This window comes from Grammomys surdaster, unplaced genomic scaffold (genome assembly GCF_004785775.1).
Source record: "Grammomys surdaster isolate TR1022 unplaced genomic scaffold, NIH_TR_1.0 372, whole genome shotgun sequence".
In the NCBI taxonomy this organism is placed as follows: Eukaryota; Metazoa; Chordata; class Mammalia; order Rodentia; family Muridae; genus Grammomys; species Grammomys surdaster.
In genome coordinates, this window is record NW_021604791.1 from 2,141,968 (window position 1) to 2,163,732 (window position 21,765).

Below are 21,765 nucleotides of genomic sequence, written 5' to 3' on the forward strand. Positions count from 1 at the left end.
GTCAAAGTCTGCGTGGTGATCTTGGAGCATCTTATCCCAAAGTGTAACAAGGAATCCCCCTCCCCAATCACGATATGTTCTAAGCATCATTTTAACTCCTGGCTCTTTAAATATCCAAGATTGTCTGTATGTATCTTCTCATACTAAGGTGAGAGATAATTTTGACTTATCTTGCCTTAACTATGAATTAGACAGTATATTTTTACTTCCACAAAAATGATGAAATTGCTTCATAGCTAGGACAATTGGAGCTCTATGATGCTTAGCAGACTATATAGACACCTAATTACCCATTTTCAATACTTCCAATGAGGCCTAACATCCCATAAGTTTATAAAAGAGGCAGATGATTAGGATAAGAAGTTTCTCCTGTTATAATTTCTCTCTGAGATTTCCAGAAAATTCATTATTAAAAAAGATATCTGTAGATAATGAACCACAAACTGCACCCATCAGGGCTCAAACCCTACAAGATTTCACTGTACACAGAACAGGGGCCAGAACACACATAAATGACAATGCATTTAAAAACTTCCTACATTCTTCAGGAAAGCAATGGCTATGAAACATCATTCCTAACTACCTCTGTTGAGCGACGCTGAGCTGTTTATGTCTCCAGTAATGAAGGACGACTCTGACTGCTTTCGGACGGTGTCATTCCACATTCTCCGAATCCGGCTCTGAATTGAGAGGGAAGGAGGAGACAAAGCTGTTAGTAAGCAACTTTTCACACACAGTTTAAAGTTTCTTTCAAAGCTAGAAGAGGTCGTTGCTCCCAGCATCCAGTGAGGAAGCATTTCTATCCACCTCCAACACAGTGGCAGGAGAACATCAGAAACAAAAGCAGTGACGCTATTTTCATGCCTTTGCGTATTTCCGTAGATGTTCATGCCGTAACAATTAAAACCGTGGATAACGGAAAAGGCAGTGTACAAGACCAGTGTGTAACAATGTCAAACAGCGAGACGTATACTATAGGAAGCTTGCGTTTCAAAAGTAAAGCAGTTTAAGAACTCAGACTTTCATAACAGTCTGTTAACAAAAGACCACAGAACACTATTGAAATGCTAAGGAAGTTACATATTCTATAAGTTTCTCAAGGACAATGACATTTCAGAGATTACATACCTCCTGATTTTTCTTTGGATGTGTTAAAAAGTAGATATCTCAACTCTATTCATCGCTTCACGGTGGGAAGCTTTACAGGTACCTGAAAAGTCCTCCGTTATGACTTACGTTTCTAAATTCAAATTTCTAAGAGGCAGATTCCTCACAAAGAATGTTTTAGCCTTCGGGACAAATTTTCGGTTTTATTGCGTCTTGCCATTTTATTAAATTAGAGATCAAAAAATATTGATCTTCTGAGGAAGAAACATCATACTTCCAGATGTTGTTTCAGAGATGAAAGACTCAATAAGAAACTTGGTTGCTACTAAGAGTGAACTCTCAAACTCACTAGCTGGTCCAGCTCTATTTAGATAGTAGGAATAGTTAACCTTAGACTATTTGAAAAATCATATAAGTCATATTTTTTTTCTGGACTGGAGTGCAGATACATGTATGTATGCATATACGGCAAGCTCTCATCAACAGCAGGATATGTCTTAGAACGTGGAGGTGAAAAGAGCAATTATATCATATCTACACATTATAAGATACCGCTTTGTAGAAAGAATAAAAGGCATATTACTGAAGAAGCAGAGACAATGAGACCAAGTCAATAAAAAATAAATAAAATTCAGAATTTTGTGGCTGGCATTCAGATGGTTTAGGGAGATGTAACACACAGGACACAAACACAGTGTGGACAGTCTGTTTCCCAGTCTCAGTGTTGGATTGACAGGTGTTCATTCACTTAGTATGCTTCACAATTTCATGCTCATTACATATATTTTTTTTATTTTTAAACTACAATATATTAAAAGGTGAATGCATCTAAATTACAATAAAAATAAATGATGAAAGACAAATAAAACTGTCACGAATTTATCAAAGTGAGGAGGACATTCTACTGTTCTGTAGTATAAAATCTCCCCGCATAGTAATCCTACTAATTGTCCTTTTAATTGATGTTGCCATGATTCTCATATGTTTAACCTTTTATAAGTTATTACCACCAGAAAGTAAGTAAATAGGACCTGAAAATGAGGACTTTGACACTTTGTTTGCTAGTCACACCCCTCCAAGACTACAGCTACTACCAAATACTTACTACATGTGAATAATACTCCTTTTCTCGTATTTCTAGGCCATCCCTTCAGCTTTTTTGAAATAATCAAAATAAAATCTTGGTTTGCATCCTCTCACCAATACTTTGGGATGTGCCTCTTGTTCTTTTTCAAAGCTTGCTATCGCATCCTCCCTCACAGCAGCAGGTTCTCTCAGAAAACTTGGGTAGCTAGCTAATGCCTTGCTTTCCATCCCCTAATTTGCTGGTGTTCTTGGCCTCAAGAATCACACACTAAGTCTTCATTCACCCTGGACTGTAGTTTGCTGAGACCCCTTCTCTTACTGAGAATACTGTTCAGATGTTGACATGAAAAATCAACCTCAAACAAAACAAAACAAAACAAAAGCCCAATCTTTCTTCATGACTAAATCTGTGGGGGCACTTGTGGTCTTCACGATATCACTTTACTTCTCTTTCCGACAGCTTTCAAAATCTGATTTTAGATATTTTCTCTTGGCTAATGAGTTCTCATTTATCAACATGAGAAGTAAAGCTGCAGAATGTGAGGGAAGTTATCTTTCAGCTATTTTATCCCCAGAATTTGAAAGATTTATGGCATTATGTTGGAATTTATTTCTAAATTCAAAAGTATAATACATAGATACTTTAGAGGCTCTCTGATGTAATGTTTTTTATTCATATACCACAATCTTTTCATCTTTTTCTTTTAGAAGGCTGAAAAACTTAACAAATTCATAGAAAAAGTCACAATTAATTTTGAAATGTATTTGTTTTTAAAAATTATGTGGATTAACCTTTATTTTATGGGTGTTTTGCCTGCATGTATGTCAGTGTACCACATGCACGCTGTGACTATAGATGCCAGGAGAAGGAATCAAATCCACTGAGACAAAAGTTAGAGATGGCTCTTAGATGCCATGTGGATGCATCAAACCCAGGTCCTGTGGAATAGTAGTGAGTTCTGAGTCATCTCTCTGCCTAATATTTTTGTTGTTATTGTTGTTTGTTTGTTTGTTTGTTTTAATCAGACATGGTGTAAGTAATTAGCATTTGTGTTGGATTTTGTCACAATTAATAAAATTTTATATTATATGATATATAAAAAGATAGAACTATGCTAAAAGCTACAAAGGTGAAGAAAAATGCAGCTTGAAATACATATGATACTCTACCCTATAATAGTAACACTAATAAGTGACAAGAGCCACCAATTTATTGAGAACCTCCAACTGTTCTAAGTTTTGAAGACATTAATCATGACAACCTAAGAAATTACTAATATTGCTCCCATTTTACATATGGAAAAATGGAGTCAATCACAGTCATACCTTGTTCTGACTAAAAGAAATGGTAAATACCAGCAATCATAGCTCTTAGGAAGCTGAGGGAATAGGGTATCAATTTGTGGAAAACATGATGCACAATGAGACCTATCTGTCTAATATAAGAAAAGAAGCAATAAGAAAGACTCACTTTTTATTACAGCTGGTAAATGGTAAGATTTGGGTTCAAACCATAGTGTTCTCTCCCATGAAATCTAACATTTTATTGAACTGCATTGGCGGATCTCATTCTCCAAAGGTCTTTCTAAATATCACATGAGTCTGTTGTAACCCAACTGTAATCCCGAAACATTGTATTTTCGCTAGTGGTATTTGTCAATCAAATGACTATACAGTTACAGGTAATGAGATAATAATGTGGAAGGCAGGCAAGGTCCCGTCAAGCAGACAATATGCAGGCTCGGCCATTTCAATTTAAAAGCTAATGAAACTGTTATTATAAAAAGAATTCAGAGCAACAGCTATCAGATGGAAATATTCACTATTAACAAGATGAGGACTTTCACTGAAGCATCATCCTGATTTGCAGTTATTCTTATGTTCAAATTCAAGTGTCTCATACACAGACTGAATAGTCCAAACCCACAGATCTCTGCCCACCTGAGTGAATATACCCTCCAACCCTGGTGTGCAACTCTGAAACCACAGAAATTTATGAATGGGACAGCTTAAACTCAAAGTCCTAGTGATTACACGGTATCTTTGGACTAAGTTTTATGATTTGTGGTTATTAAGATATTTAAGATAACCTGATACATTTTGGAAGTTATAGACTACTTGTTAAAATTTAGTAGGTATTATATTAGATTGATAATAGGATTATAGTCTTATTTGCAAAACAAAAGTCTGTTACGTTTAAAGATAGTGTTTATGGGCAACTTTGATTTATGAGTTTCCATGTTAACTAAGTCTGTGGGTCTATAATCAGTTGATATGGTTAAAATAACCAGATATGTTTCCCTTGCAAATGAATTTTTACAAGTATGAGGAATTGACTTTGTTAAGATTTAAAAAATAATTGTGCAAACTTAATTTAGAAAGATTTATAAGAGAAATTCCAATGATAAATGGCATTTGTTGGACTGCAGCTTGGAGGGACTGCACATCCAGCAGGTGTAAGGGCCTTGATGTGACATACAGCAGTATAAAAGAAGGTTTAAAAAAGTGAAAATCTTCATTTCAGCTGTATTTATCTACTTAATTTAAGCCTTCCTCAGAACAATCTAGACATAATCATATTTTCAACCAAACTATGTAAGATTAGTCTTCCAGTCTTGACACAAATTCACTAAAACCCACACAGTCTTACGTTGTGATCCGAGGAGACAGCAAACACTTTACCTAAAATCTTAGAAAGTGTCCTTGGTCAGGGACAATTTAGCAATGTCTCCTACTAGCCTGAGGAGACTGGCACAGATCATTTATGCCAATGACAGCTCAGTGGTGTTCTTCAGTGCACTTCAATTTTTAAACACATAACATTGTGGGAACTAGAGTATTTTACTAAATGTGTCCTATTTTGCTACTCTTCCATTTAATAGTTTTATTTCATGCATATGAGTGTTTTGGCTACATATATGTCTGTACACCACATGTGTACAGTACCTGCAGGGGCCAGAAGAGAGCATTAGATCTCCTGGGACTGTGAACCACAGGTGGATGCTCAGAATCAGACCTGAGTCCTCTGGAAAGGCAGTCATTGCTATTACCTGCTGAGCCATCTTTCCATTCTCATATATTATTTATATATTGGTTCAGTATGTAACTGAGAATTATTATATCTATTGAATATCCAAGAAATTTGAGGATCGATTTTCAAATTTGAGGACCAAATTTCAGTTCAATAGGCCATTCTTATGTCATGAATAATTATTTTAGACGATACATTTCATAGTGGAAACATTCATTTTAATCTATCCTTCGAGAAATCCATACAAGTGTACAATGCGTTTTGATTAGATCTACCCTCTACTCCCTGTTCCAACCTCTCCTCGACTTTCCACCACGTTCCCTTCCAGCTTCATATCCTTGGAGTTTTGTTTGTCTGGGTTTTGTTTTGTTTCTTTGTTTTTCTTACAACACACTGAGTCTAATTAGTGAAAAAACGGGTGCTGGGCCACCTACTGGAACATGTGCACCATACAAGAAAGGCGCTATCTTGAAGCAAATTGAATTTCCCTTCCACATTAAGCATCATCTCTGGACAGCCCTAAAGATGGAGAGGTCTCTTATAAGCCCCACCCACATTCTTATTTCCTGCCAGTCACACTAAAACCAAACCCTTGCTGTGGCAAACACTTGAGATCAGGGTGATCACAAAGAGCAGGGATTTAAAACTGACCACCGGAAAGAATTATTTCAGCTCAGGGAGCCAGTTGTCTTTATGTACCTGTGAGCCTGTGGAATACCGTCCTGGAGTTCGAGAACCAGATGTTTTCCCTGAGCCAATTGAACTCTCCGTGCTTTTCCCACTACAGCAATGCGTGCGTAGGCATTTCCCATACTCTTTCCGTACCTGGACAATAAAATGTTAACTTCTATTAGAACTTTGTGCATTTCATTTAGGAAGTAAGGAATAACTAGTAACGTTTGTTTTCAGGAACATAATTACTTCGTAGCTCCACAGAAACAAAAAAGGTTAATCATCTATTTTCCAGTGCAAAATAGTTAGATTCATGGTGCCAAACTCAAGTTTCACACTCCTGGACACTTTGTAAGTATACATACTTCCACTGCATCAGTAATACTAGGGGCATTATTTTGTAATTCAAAGAGACCATATACTTGAAAGTCCAAGAGAATTTTTAGCTTTATTAATTTTATAAATAGTGACCTATTGGTTCAACAGTATTTTCAGTACTGTTATTTAGATAGAAATCTGTGAGAAAGATGAAAAGAAAGAGGGAGAGAGAATACTGAAAAGAAGAGAAAGGGATACTATTTAGTATTTAAAGATAGAAAAAGAACTGTGCTAGACTAAGCATTTCTTTTTAGTCTATATTTCTTGTGTTTTTCTTTTAAGGTTAAAATTTGAATACTTAGACTAAAAAATTCAAAGAACTTTAATATATGTCCAAAATTTTCATTAATAATTACACAGAAGTACAGCTACTCCGGGAACTCACTTTATAGAGCAGGCTGACCTCAAACTCAGAGATCTGCCTGCCTTTGCTTCCCAAGTGATGGAATTTAAGGTGCATGCCACCACCGCCCAGATGAATAAATTCATAACATAATCATATTGGGGAAAATAAAGATAAACAGTCATAATTTGTGTTTTCAAAGTTGGGAAATTATCAAGAAGTTTAGGGTAAACCTGTGGCATGGTTAAAGTTTTTTCTTACTGCAGATTTAACTGAACAAAGCGTATGAAAATAGGTTATATCCCCAGCTATTAAAAAAAAAAAACCCAGGCTGGCCTCGAACTCGTGATCCTCCTGCCTCTGCCTCCTTCAGCAAATCCTACCGGTGTGCGGAATATGTAAGATTGGAGGGCCCTGCTGGACATAGGTGGAAGAAGAGAACCTTGACCGCATGAAGGCTGGATGCCCCAGGGGGTGGGAATTTTGAGCGTGGGGAGGTGGGAGTGGGGGGGGTAGATAGAGGTTACATCCACAGAGAAGAAGGAGGAGGGGTGAGGGGATTGGGGTTTCCTGGGTGGGTGGGGGATGGGGTAAGGGGACAACATAGGAAATGTAAATAAAACATCCAATAAAAAAAAGAAAAAAAGAAAAAAAAGAAAAAAAAAGAAAAAAGAAAAAAAGAAAAAAGAAAAAAAAGAAAAAACAAGAAAAAAAGAAAAAAAGAAAAAGAAAAGAAAAAAAAAAGAAAAAAAACCAACACAACAAAGGATACCTTGTGATACTTAACGTACACACATAAGTGTCTAGGGTGATGTGATATTGTGCCTATTACTGTTTTACAACATATTCTGCTTTCTTGGAAGGGCTCACATTGTTTCAATGTTTATGTGTGGTAAGAATGGCACAATGGTTATCTTCATTTTCAGTGTGACTGGACTTAAAATCAGGTGAACACACCCAGGGATGTGTCTTGGAGGTCTATTCCTAAGAGCCTTAAATGAGGAGGGATGAGCCATACTGAAGATAAACAGTACTGTACCACAGACTGAGGTCCAGACTGAATAAAAGGGCATACCACACCAGCATGCATCACTCTCTACTTCCTGACTGAGGAACTGGTGTGGTATATCTTATACCCCCCCCCCCATTTGCATCAGGCCTTCACCTCCAGAAGTATTACCTCATCTCAAACTGTGAGCCTAAATACGTGGTTTTCTACCTTATGGTGCTTTGACACTTATTTTGTCACAGTAAAGAGAAAAAAAATAGTACAAACAGTGGTAGAAGGAAAGGACAGAGCTTAGAAGTCGAATCTTTGCTTCCTGTGGGCCCCAGCTTCTCACCTACCCATGAATAACAAAGACAGAGACAAGGAGTGAAATCAAAAACAGAAGAAGGGACCCTGCTGGGCATGGGTGGTGGGACCCTAGCAAAGCTTATCAAGATAGTTATGAGAAATCTCTAAAAAGATAGTTTAGAATTAATTATTCTGTTGAAAGATAAGGTTGAGAAAGATAAGAGAAGGCAGCAGTCTGCTCTAACTGTATGTGACAAATGAAAAAATATTTTATTAGAATGGTTATTAAATAATCAATATCTGCTGGGCATTGATTATTCTAATAATAATGTGGCAATTATTTGATTATGACTTGAAAAGCCTTAAAAGTAATTCTTCAACAAAGAAAGATACATGCTATAGAATAGTTTGGATATCTGTCCTAAATTTTGGAAGCATATTTAAAAACATTGATCTCCTCAAATCTCACTTTCTTGGTCCGGTGCACCCAGCCAATGATTGTTTTTCATTAATCTATAGTAATTTTTTTATTTGAACAAATATTGTAGTAGAAAGTAAGAGAGAGAAGAAAAATTTGGAGAAGTACTCTTCGTTTAGTTACCAAAGAAGCACTGCCAGACAAACCATAGGAGTTCATTGTGAACTATTTTCATTTTATAATAAAGACTGAATATTATGCACTGATTTTTATAACCAGCGAACCTAGAGATACAGTGATGCCAAGCTCCTTGACAGCTGCACTGTCACAGGATTCAATATGCCTATGCTTCTTTGCTCTGATATAATTTAAAATGTTCAGCACGTGTCTTAATAAAAAAAATTAACATGGACGATGTCCATGAAATCTCCAATCTGCTTCAAGTCACATGTCATCTGAGAACTCTAGTTTATTTCAGTGTGATGCAATCTAGAATATAGATAACAGAAAAGAGAATCGATCTTACATATAGAATAATTTTTCCATACTCTCAAATAAGAATAAATAATCCTGAAAGCTCTGAATAGGTGAATTCAAAGGTAACACTGACCAATTTTAATGTAGCCAGTGTAAATATTAAAAAAAAGAAAGTTCTAATGTAGATCATACAATCTGCATTAGAAAATAAATTTGAACTCAACAAGTCTAATTGCTATTTAAGAGTTCAATCAACAGGTTACTTTATAAATTTCAAATCCCCAAACTGGATATTATCCATTTATTTTTAACACATAAGCAATTGCAAGATCAAATTTGTATTGATAAAGTTTACTCTGAAAAGTTTTTAAGGAATTTTAAATACATTTCCACAAAATCAAAGCCAAATACTTGGCTAGTTTTTAAAGAAAATCTCTCTACTTGATGATGCTGAGACATATTCTTGACACTAAATAAAATTGCCACTATTTCTTTAAACTGAAAGAACAATGATTATAATTTATTATAAACAACAAGATATGTCTCCAATCATGGATTTGTAATTATATCCATTAAGTACCCTATAGTCAAGACTTAAGTATGAATTTGTCTCTTGGAAAGTTCATCTGTTGGAAACTATATCCTGAAATTAACATATTAATGTTATTGGAGGTAGGGTTTCTGGGAGCTAATTAAGATAAAATGAGGTCCTGGGGTGGCAATCCTTGCTCTCTGGGAAGAGAAAGGCATAGCTGCTAGCTGCTGCTTCTAGCTTGCCATAGGATGCGTTCTACCACATTATAAAGGAAGAAGACGACCACGCAAGTACAACACCTCAATTTGAACTTCTCTGTCTTTAGAAGGAAGCAATAGAGAAAACTTAATCCTTTATAATTATCTAGTCTGGGTATTCAGTTACAGCAACAGAACACAGACTAAGTCAATGCTTCTAAACTTTTGAGTCAAGACTTACTTCTATGTATATACTTTAAATTTTAAGCATACACATTAAAAATATAATAATTGCAATCAGTTTATTGGAAAATGAAAGGGAGCAAAGTGAATTTATTCCAGGAGTCCTAATTTCCTGAGTTCTGTCTAAAGCAAAGCACACTAACTTGATACATATAATTTAAAATCTGATTTGTTAGATATGATAAATATAATTAGAACACTATTCTTGGCTATGGGTTCTCAGTACATGAATACTAAAAACATTTTTTTTTATTTATTTCAATGCTATAAAGATTTGCTAATGAAATACAATCAAATCAGTTTATTTATAAAGTTTAAAAGTTAGCTTTTCTGCTCAGTAGGTAGCTTCTATATTAACATCGATACTTAAAATTTCTATGTCTCCAAATTCTTCTCATGTATGAAGTAAAGATGACAGGTAAGTATGAACTGCAACTTGCCATCCATCAAGATCGTGTTACTATTTACCATGGTCCCTGATTCCTAAGGACATTTTCTACCTTTCTCCTTAGTCTCCTGATTTGATGACCATCTTTCTGTTTCTCTTAGAATCAGTTATGGTTTTCTTCTTTCCAAATTTACATATCTTTCAGAGCATTTAGCTTCACCAGCTTCCTTCACGTCCATTAAAATGCTAATGACCATGCATTCAAGCTTTCTCCTGTCTTTAATTTAACTGTGGTCTTGATTCTCATTCTATTCCTCTGACTCTTCTTTCTATCTCTTTCCTTACCATTTGCCTGTCTCTTCCTCTTTAAGCCCATCAAGTGCAGCTAATTATTATCTGGTGGCCATACCCAGTTGCTCTGCTTCTATACATGCTATGAGTTAAACTCTCTTTCCCAGTGCCCCTAGAATTTTAATTGATACCATCTGTGGAGTCCTGTCTTATGGAAAGTGAGTAGAAGTGATACAAGCCACATCCAGATGGTTTCTACACGATTCTATTTCCTTCCAAGATTATCTACTGGATCTCATCATCCATGATGATAACAAAAGTATGTGTTGAAGACTTGCTAAGTCTTTTCTAGCTGTGTGTTTTCATGGCATTTCATCAAACGTGTCAGCTAGTGAAAATAAAATAGCGAGTTGAGCTACTGAAATTCTGAGAATATCCTCATTTGATAGACTTCATTCATTCAACTCTAGACTGTCTTTGGAAGTGAATGTGACCCCATCTGCATAAAATTCATCCCTTCTAATAGGTAAGTAACTGATCTTTACTCCTGCATCCCATATTTGTGACCACAGGAAAACACTGTAGACGTCTATTACTAGCTAAAAGTGAAACACAATAAAATTGTTTTATTCTTGTCCTTCTTAAAAAATGGACATTAATGTCTGTTTTAGATGGCACTTTGATTTTTATTCTTGATTAAAGAATTGATTAAAGAATTCTTAGAGATAGAGAATATTAGTCCTCATTTCTGCTGTTTTCCAAAATATAATTACAGTCTTACTGTTACTTTCTGAGATCAAAAATTATTTTTCCCTTCATTTTTAGAGCCACCTTTTAAACTACTTCATAATTATTTTTATCACCTCCATGTGACCTATGAGGAAACTGGGGAAGTGAAGAGGTTAGTTGACTTACTAAAAATCAGAGAAGCTTTTACACTGAGGTCCTAAAAACGAAACATGGGAAATTGGCTAAGGTTCCATATTAACAAAAACCTATAGAGGTACTTTTTGGATAAAGTTGAAAAGTATTAGAATGGAAAAGTCAATCTTATGACTTAAAAAACATGAAACAAAATATTTAATTAGTATATGAAACAAAATATATAATTACTAAAATAGCTTTTAAAAAAATTCAGGGTTAATTCTGAAAAATATGTATCAGGAAATTATCAGTTTCATAACAAGATTTTCAAACACACAGGTGGAGATTTTTATATCTTATTTGCTTTGGACTTGGAGACTCTTATGGAAAAACGTGTCCTTTAACCTTTGGGGACTTTAATGCTAGATCCTGGTGGTTAATTCTCGAACTGAATTATGGAAACAAAAATAGAGATACAACAAGTGGCTTTTTAATGAATTATTTTATTTGCTTATCAATATATGAAATCAGGAAATTAGCCAATTCCATGATTTACTTTGAGAAATTACTTTCTAAAACACAACGTCCATTTTTCTCCCTGTAGATATACACATAAGTCGGCAAGAAGTTACTTTTTGAGCCCTGTGGAGATAATTAAAATGTGTTTTCGGTAATTTGAAAACTGCCTTCTCACCTCTTATATGTTTATATTGTGTATAGGTTATTAGTAGTAGTAAAAGTAAGTTAAAGAAATACGTTTGGTTTTTGAGAAAGTAGAGTAATATATTTCATTTTTGAAAAAAACTCATATGAATGCTACACGTGAACATGGTAGGCATCTTTTATTATCATGAGGTATAAGAGGCTGTAGGATCTGGAAAACCTGTAGCTTACCTTCTTCTGTAGGACACAGTGGAAAATGAATATAAACATTCCCTGTAGAGAATTGAAAATGGTGAAGAGATAGGCCATGATGACTGTGCTTTCATTAATATACATGAGTCCAAAGGCCCAGGTCAATCCTAACAGGCAGAGCAGGGCTATTGCACCTATAACCCACGACCTGTGGAGAGAAGAGAAAATTGAGCGTTAGCAAGCAACTAGTCCAGAATTAACTAAACCGTGTCCTATCAATGCTACTGACACTGAAGAAAAAAAAAAGCTATGGTAGGTTTTACTGACAGAAATGTGAGACAAGGGGTGTAAGAGCTTGAAGATTTTGATGGGGACTACAAGTTCAAACTTGAGGGGCAATACGTGGATGAAAATGTTATGAACACAGAAATTCATTTAAGCAAAAGCAGATTTGTGCCATAAATTATTCATGTGTTTGCAATACATATGCAAATGGTATGGATATGTAATTACAGTGAATGGGAAAGGAGAAAAGTCTTTAAAGATTCGTTAGTCTTCACCACACTACTTGGTACATCTGTTTGAATGCAATCAATCTGTCAGTGCTTCAGCTAATACATTTGTATACCACTTTTTCCAAAGTTACTTTCTTTTCTAATAAAATGATTATATTTGTTGGGGGAATAAAAACAACTCTTGAGTAGAAGGAACCAATACTGGAAGCCTTTTTGTTTAGTTTTGATTTTTTTCTGTATAGCCCTAACTATCCTGAACTTGATCTGCAGACCAGGCTGGACTTGAAATCTGAGATCTGCCCACTCTGCACGCAAAAGCTCAGATTTAATGCTTGGGCTATCCTCATCCAGCTGAAGCACATATTTAAAGGTGATTACCGACATGTGGAACAAGCAATCACAGGATACAGTAGGGTTAGAAGACAAAGTTCCACTCCAGTGGTAACAACCTTTTAATCTTTGGGTACTATCTTGTAGATCATACTGGCCTAGGTTTTCAAAATTGGGCCTTTAGTATCTTAATAGGCTTAGGATGTCTTCATCTCTTAGAAGTGTCTACAAACTCAGGGAAGAGGATGAAGCTGGAAATGGGGATGGAGTGGTATGAATGGAGTAACAGAGCAGGGGAGGTGAGCAGCCACCATTACTCCATTTGTTTCATTTCCTCCAAGATGCCATGTTTAACAGTAATATATTGGTGACAGAAGCTCATATATTTAAAGTCATGTTACACATCTACTAGAAACATAAGATGAATTAATTTCATAGACGGGCCTCTAGGAACCGGACATGGACTCCTTCTTAACTTGCAAGTAGAATGGAGAATAGGACTGAAAGCATCCAAGACCTCTACACATTCATAGTCCCACCCCTTACTGTCCCAGGATCGTTTCCTTGAACAGAGAAAGTTTACATTTCTTTTCAGTACTCTATATAATTTTTCATCTTTGTTGTCCAAGGAGGAAATACCTGGGGAGACTGATTCTTAGCAAAGCAACGAGGGGAAAATACATGGCACCATAATCTGAATTTAATTATTTTGGTTTTTTAAAGATTTTAAGACATGGTCCCAGAGGCTTATTAAATGGTTTATAAATTTTTCTTCCACACAATCAGTCATTGTATTTCAGATTTAAATGTCCTCTAAGTGAATCAGGTTTCCTGTAAAATATCAACATTGTTGGATGAAGATTTGCTCTTGCATTTGGCACATTTGCTTATATGAATTAGAAAACACCTTTAATGTTAATACTTATTTCACGACTGAATTGCAAAATATGGAAACATACAAACAATAGCTCTCGGGTTCTTATAGATATCAGAAAAGAAGGAAAAATAAATGGAAAGGATCATCAGTAACTACAGAGAAAGTATCTACTTAGATTTAGAGACCAAACAATGTCACAAAATACTGAAGTCAGCCATTATCCAGTAGAAAACACACAATGGATCGAAGGGTTAAATGGTCTAGAACTGCAGTGAGCTCTGATTTCCAAAGAAGAATAAGCAAAAGCATGAAGCGGTAAGTGTGATGGAGTCAGGGAATGGAAACAAAGGACTCTTCACCAGAAGAACAAACTGAAAGTCTACAGCAACGTGGCCCATGGGTGGCCAGACTTAGTTGATTCTTGCAGGACATATCCAGTTTAAAATTATAAACAAATGTCCAATTGTTACCATTATCTCTCCACTTGTTAGACTGGTACAGACTTGTCACTTTGTTTCAAAAGTTTAATTGTATGCATAAGCAATGAGAATATTCATCATGATACAGGTGTCAAATTTTCAACGGGAAAGGCTTACCTATATGAAATCGAATGTTTAAAAGTCCCTTTCCCCCTTTTAAAGATACAGTGAATACAGGAAATCATTAATCCTAATTGTGACTGGGTGTTTCATATCCATAGAATTGTTATAAAGGTACACTACTAAGTCACACAATATTTTAATAGGAATGACAGAGGCATAAACAAGAGAAATTTGGATATACGCAGCATGGAAGAACATCACTATCAGAGGAGATCTCCATGAAAGACGAGTCTGTACCACACAGAAGTGGTGTTACTGAGGTACTATGGTCAAAAGACAGATATCCCATCAACAGAGGTGAGGTGGGATTCTTTTATCCTTTCTGGCTATACGCTTGCAGTATTCTGCATGTACGTGGTATGCCAGTGTCTCCTGCAGTTTGCTCTTCTGCCTCAGTGTGAGTGACAGAAGCTCTAGTGGTTTCTCAGTACTGATCTGACAGCTGGTTCATGGGACCACACTGATAAATGCAATTTATCAGCCATTCAGGTCATTCTTACTTGATGAAGGGTCTGTTATCCTCATAGCTAAAGAATGCATAGACATAAAGACAAGAACACCAACATTAGCATTTTATGATAAAGAACTGGCTGTGGAAAAAAATATATTCTCCTGTTTCCTGACCAAAGCCCTTTATTTCCCACCTCCTTTAAAGATATCATAACCTTCCCTTTATACCCAGAAGGTAAATCCTAAAATGACCATGAGAACTTAAATACCAGGGAATAAAATCAATTTTACAATACTGCAATATCCCATCTGAGACTCAGCAATTCCATTTTTTCATCATGTGCTCATATTACTTGTGACTTGACAGAGACATTTATTTCTTAGAGATCACATTTCTCTAGAGAATGAGAAATTTTATGAGCAATCTGAAAATAAGGCTTGGGGGCATGCTTAAAATGATAGATGTTGTGTCACGTAAAGGTATCTCTTCTTCTGTGATATTAGTGGGTAAGATGACTTAATTATGGACAATATGCCTCTAAGTAATTCTAACACAGAGGTGATGATTAACCTGAGTTAAATCTGGCCACCACAGCTCCTTTTCCCCCCCTTCTTCTTGCCAAAAGCAATATATTTTCCTGCATTATGAATACACAAGTGATGTTCTCAGAAAGGCCCATCTGTGATGAGTTTTGAATAAAGAGAATCACTCATAAAATCCCACTCTCCAGAATGATGAGATGGTAAATATTGGACTGAAATCCTCGTATGTGAAGCCTGCTTGCCTTCGGTTTACATACATCCCAGCTCAATCGTTTACTGGATATTTGATGTCAGGCAGAAGCCAATTAACTTGTGGTGTGTCATTTTATGCATCTGTAAAGTGGTCATAATTAGAATCTAAGTATGCTCTGCATTATTCTTGTAAAAAAATAAAATTATTTTTGATCTGAGCAATAGAGTATTTTTATCATTGCTAGATGGTCTAAAGCTAAACTCAAACAAACTAAAAATTTCTTACCCAAAAGAGAAAATACTCAGTACATAAATATTGAATAGTTAAATGCCTGAGAAGATGTTCAGGAAGTAATATGATGCAAAGGAAGAGTCGTAGCTGAAATAAGTCAGTAGATGGAGCAGGGAGTGAATGGATTTGTGCTCTCCATGTAGTGAGTGGACATTTCAATTAATCAAAGCAGAATAAGGATTAAAATTCCATTTCTAAGTCACATCAGTCATAATGCAAATGACCCAAAAACCTCACATAGGTGGCAATATGACACTAGATGAAACAGTTCTAGAATATTCCATCATCACAGAAAAGTTCTATTGGATAATGCTGAACGAGGACAGGTTAAGAACATTTTAGGCCAATCAACATAATTGCAAAGGATGTTTAAATTAGGGCTTGAAAATGTGATGATAAAAGAACGTCTAATAGTATTTTATGTTTGCTATAATGCACCCAGATAGAAAAAAATCACGTACCTATTATATAAGCTATAAAAATACAAGGGTAATATTTACTGTTATATCAATCCCAATTGCATCAGTGTAATTTCATCTATGATGCCACCTTCAGGATTAGAAATACATTCTACTCTAATTAACCCAGAATAATATCAAGCAGATATATGCCACTGCTGACATACAGAACTCCAAGCAAAAACATTTTACAAAACTGAATCAAGGTTTACCGATAGTTCAAAAATTGAAATAGCCTGGCTGCAGTATGCCGACTGACAATTTAACTTCAGTATGAAAGGTCACAAGGGAAATCAAAGTGGGGTTTCTACGGCAATGTGATGAACATCAGCTGCCCCACCAAGCAGAGTCTGCTAAAACCAGCTTCACTCAGTCACTGCAGACGTGTCCTGAGTGGTGTTCACTGGGATGTGAACAGAAGCAAGTGTGACATTTCTAGGTCTTACCAATTAAGGGATTGGACTGGCGCTCACTCTATCATTTGTTCTCCCCTTTGACTTGGAGAAAGAGACAACAGAGCCTCAGACGCTGAATGAGACACTGCTTAGCAGTAATGTTGAGCAGATGGATGAGACTTAGGGCACCTGCCCCTAGACTGTCCCCAACAACAGTCTACACCACTGGGTTTTGCTATACTTTTACAGTGGCTTACCAACAATTCATATTTTTATCTTATGTAATTCTAAGCTCACATTAAACATAAAAATTTATAATAAAACAAAATATTTGTGAGTTTAATTATACCGGGGCATAATTAACATACAATGATTTTTAAATCTACAGATCACTGTACACTGCCTCTTTCAATAAGTTCCAGCATTTTTTTGCCAGATGTTAAATTAGTGTAGAGAATTTAAGATTATTATCTCTCTCCAAATCAAAAAAAAACAAAAACAAATACCCATGTTGCCATCACTTACCACAGCAAAGCTGTATAGACTTTCAGTTTCTGTATATGCATTTTAAAGTATATTTATCAAATAAATGGATAACATCGAATAATTTTCATTGTGGCTTTCTGTCATTGATGAACACTAGATGCATTGGAAGGTGTAATTTTATTGTCATTATTTTAAATTTTTATGGCATTATGGATACTCAGCTTTGCAATGCTCTTGGTGGTGGAGATTAACAGAACCTCATGTGCCATCTCTTAAATTATGTTAATTTATTGATATAAATATCAACAAAAAAGTAAAATATTCTATATTATATATAACTTTAAAGGCAAATGGAAAATAAGCTCTATTTTTAAAAGTTTTTTTGGGAAAATGTTTTACTTTATTACTAGTGATATTTAAACTTTTATTTAAATAGGATCATAAAATTTACTCAAAAGTTGACATTACTGTCTAGAGAATGTTTACTTATCTCTGTCACTTGAAAAATCATTCATATCATTGAAAAATCACAATCTGCATATAAAGCTATAAAATCATAACTTTATGAACACTTAAGTGAATGTAGATTTTCAAGAGAGGTTTCTTAATCAAAACTGTAACTTATAAACAAACAGAATGATGTAATAATTAAAAGAATCAATACAGAAAGATGATGAATAAATACAGACAAGGAGCAAATCCAGTTAGTTCCAAGTCACCCTTTCTCTTTGTTCAAGAATTATTGATTTGGTGAAAAATTTTCTGGGAATGCCCTTTCAAAAGAAATTCTACTTAGAAATTAAAGATATAGCTGAAAGAGTTAAAAATATGCCCTGCTATTACAGTTCGCTTTTGGAGACTTATAAATCTTTGGAAAGGACTAATTTTTTTTTTTTTTTTGTGCTGGGTAAGGCAAGGTATGAGGAAAGATGGAATAATGAGAAACATGTTGAAGAAGTTAATCCTCAAGTCCAAAGATCTGCTCATCGATAAGTTACAGTAAGTAATGGAAAAGGAAGGATGCAGGCCAACCTGCTAATCCCAATGGCTTGGAGGCCATTACAGTTTGGAATGTACCAATCCTCTGGTTAGCCTTTGTGTTCGTTGCGTGAAGTGTACGTTTAATGGAACAAGAGAGCTGTTGCCATCCTGACTAGTCTCCTGACATTTCCAGCTTTAGAATACAGTGGATTTGCTTTCCTGACTAAAACACTAACTTCAGCAAAGAAATATAAAGTTCTCTTCACTTAAACTCATTTGAGTGATTGTAATAGTGATAAGATGTGAGCAAACCTTTTGCATTTTTATGTGTATACCACAGTAGCATTGAAAATGCTCGATCAACTGATTAGCTGTGACAGAAGCCCCATGATCTCTGTATTTCTTTTTCAAATGTGCTTTATGTTGGAGGGATAGCGCCAGCTGAATTTATACTACTAGACTCTTTGTATACTACTACCAGTTAAAAGCAAAAGCTATTTACAGTTCCAGAAGTCTGAGTGAAATGAAGATAATCTGATGGTTTTTTATAACCATATATTTAATCACTAAGCATTAAACACATTAAATATCCTTAGAAAATATTAAAGATGTATAATATAAACACAGAAACTATCATTAACAAAAATAATTTTAAGTATAGATTTTATTGGTACTGAATTATTACTGTCAAAAAAGCTGTATTCCTATGGAATTTACCAAGACAAGGACAAAATGAACTACATCAGTAAAACAAATCATTTAAAATGTAATATAAACACTTTCATTCCTGTGGCTTGATGTGATTGCACTAGAATTAAAGATTTAGAAGCAAAACATCAAAACTACATCTTCAGTCTGCAATTAAGAGGGACCTAATAAATCAGAATCAATAAATGTCAAACCCAGGCCTTAAAATTTTGACCACAGTATTTCTATAGTTGATGGGCTAGATAGATGCTTCACTGATTAAGGCTCCTCCAGAGGACCAGGGTTCAATACTGAGCACCCACGTGGGAGCTCACACCAGTCTGTCACCCCAGTTCCCAGGGATCTGCCCTCATACATGAAGACAAAACAACATAAAAATAAGCATAAAAAATACTGTTCTACAGTTGAATGTTATTCAACTTTTGTATCAACTGATCAAAAATAATATATAGTGAGACTGAATAGCAAGAAATAAAATGAATATTGAAAAGTAAAGTGATTCATAGATACGTCTTACTTATTAGCAGTTAATATTTTCATCTGTGAAATACATAAGCAAATCAATTGGTAGGTAACAAAAAAAGCAGAGTATGAAACTTGGAGTTCTTTTGATAGAAATTAATAAAATCTTTTATTCTTTGATGTTATTCTTCACTATTGTTGGCATGTGCAAAACTGAAAGCAAGGAATTCTTAATCAGCCTGCTTGAGACTTACCTTCTAAGTATGTTCTCAACTACAACCTTGGACTAATAACAGAAATTTCAATAGCTAACAACACTATATCTCTAGAAATACACCTTTCTTCATGGGGCTGCTATGTGTGTTAAATATAAGAGCCTAGCATATTTTTGCATGTGAATATCTAAGCACTCAAAGAAACAGAAAATTAAATATGAAAGTACAATATAATATTTGATATTACACAAACTTTTGTGTCCTTATGTTATGACCCAGTATGCTCTAAAAGGAGGCTAGAGAGAAACTAAACGCACATACAATGGTTCCCTAGGGTTCCTTTAATTCTTTTCTAGAAATTCAATGGAAATCCAAGGAGGATACAATAATCACTCCACCAACTACTTCTGTGGGTTTCTTTTTATAAAGTATTTATATGTAAAGAAGGAAACATCACATAAAATAACTTTTTATTTTAGACACTAAGTTCAGACTTAGTATAAGTTATGGATTTTCTTATTCTAAATTGAAATATAGATATATCCAGCTAATGAATGTCCAAAGAGAATCTCAGAATTCACTGACAATTAGTTCATAAAATATATTGTGGTTCAGTGTTCACAACTCTACTTGTGATGAAATGCTTTCTTTAGGACCAAAAAAAGAGAAAGGTAGACGTCCCATGAAGGAGGGTGGTAGCAGTATTCTGCAGCTTAGAATTGACTTTCAAAGAGAATACAGATAAAAGAAGAATTATAAAACTCTAGGACTAATATAATATACTATACAATGTAAAAGGAAAATGAGAAAATGGCTTTAATTCCTGATTTAAGAGAATTTTACTCACCCTCGAGTGGTGGTAGACAAACCTTTAAGCCCAGCACTCAGGAGGCAGAGACAGATGGATATCTGTGGGTTGAAGGCCAGTCTACTGGTCTACAGAGCAAACCTGAATTTCTCTTGAAAATTTTAATTACATATATATTAGAAGAAACTGTTGAAACTTTAATAAAATTGTACATATATATATATATATGCATATGATGAAGAACATTTACAAGAAGAAAATATTTATTAGGTCAAGTCACATCTCAGAAGTAAAAAAAAAAAAGAAAATCTAGCAACAACTGTAGCATCTTACTAAAAACTAAGGAATCCAGTAAGAAAAAAAAACCTTAATATTTAATATATAGGCATCTGATGAACACTAGGGATATTTTGGAGTTTTCAGCAAATAATAAATGAGCAATCTTTTATGGACTTTTCTACAACTAATCAAGCAATACTCAGTGAATTCAATGAAGTAGCACCAAACCAAAACACAACACATAAACATAAAACTACTAAGAATTGAATAAATGCAGAGTCAATCACTTTTACAAAGAAAATGTACCAGTTTTCAAATTATATTTTGGTATAAATGGTAAATTAATGCCTAATAATATCGAAAATTTAGCTTGATAAATGATTCCTCTTCATGTTCCTTGTTTGTTTTCTTAATGGCATAATGAAATGGCTTAGCTTTCAGCACGGATCAATCTCAGTACTTTTACAGAGAAGAAAGACTTTGTGCCAGCATTTCAAAATAGCTTCCATGGGCAGACGTGAAGACTGTTCCAGAATGTCTTTTCAACAGCACATGAACAAAAAAATGCCAGAGACTTTGATGACAGACCATTAAAAAGAAAAAACACATAACTGTGTAGTGGAAAAATTCAACAGTCACTGGGAGTAAGCCAAGAGAAAATTAGATTAGGAGATGTCCAAGTGTGGGTGAGCAGATCAAGAAGGCTGCCACCCCACTATCCTGCCTGCACACTTAAACACAAATAGAGTGGGTTTATATAAATAGCCTTTCATTGTAGGTCACCATTGACATATATATTGAACACGTTTCAGGTATGGATAGGAAAAAATATGATTATAAAACCAAGTAGCATTGCTATTGTAAACCACTATGAAAAAAAACAAAAACAGACAAGAAAACACAAAGTGTTTAGGTCTGCCTGTTATTTCTGCTTATGGGAAGGTATTTCTTTCAAATATGGAGGAGCTAATATGTAAGTTTGGGAAGCCA

General features: G+C 35.0%; 1 protein-coding gene across 1 annotated transcript in view; it reads right to left on the reverse strand.

The window, feature by feature from the left end:
* The window catches only part of Adgrl3 (adhesion G protein-coupled receptor L3), a 444,442-nt gene that overhangs the window by 25,902 nt on the left and 396,775 nt on the right, over positions 1–21,765 (reverse strand). Inside the window, exons 20-22 of the mRNA XM_028780743.1 lie at positions 12,222–12,390; positions 5,924–6,049; positions 584–680 (exon numbers count right to left, since the gene is read on the reverse strand). Coding sequence (XP_028636576.1) covers positions 584–680; positions 5,924–6,049; positions 12,222–12,390 — 392 coding nt within the window. The remainder of the gene's footprint in view (positions 1–583; positions 681–5,923; positions 6,050–12,221; positions 12,391–21,765) is intronic.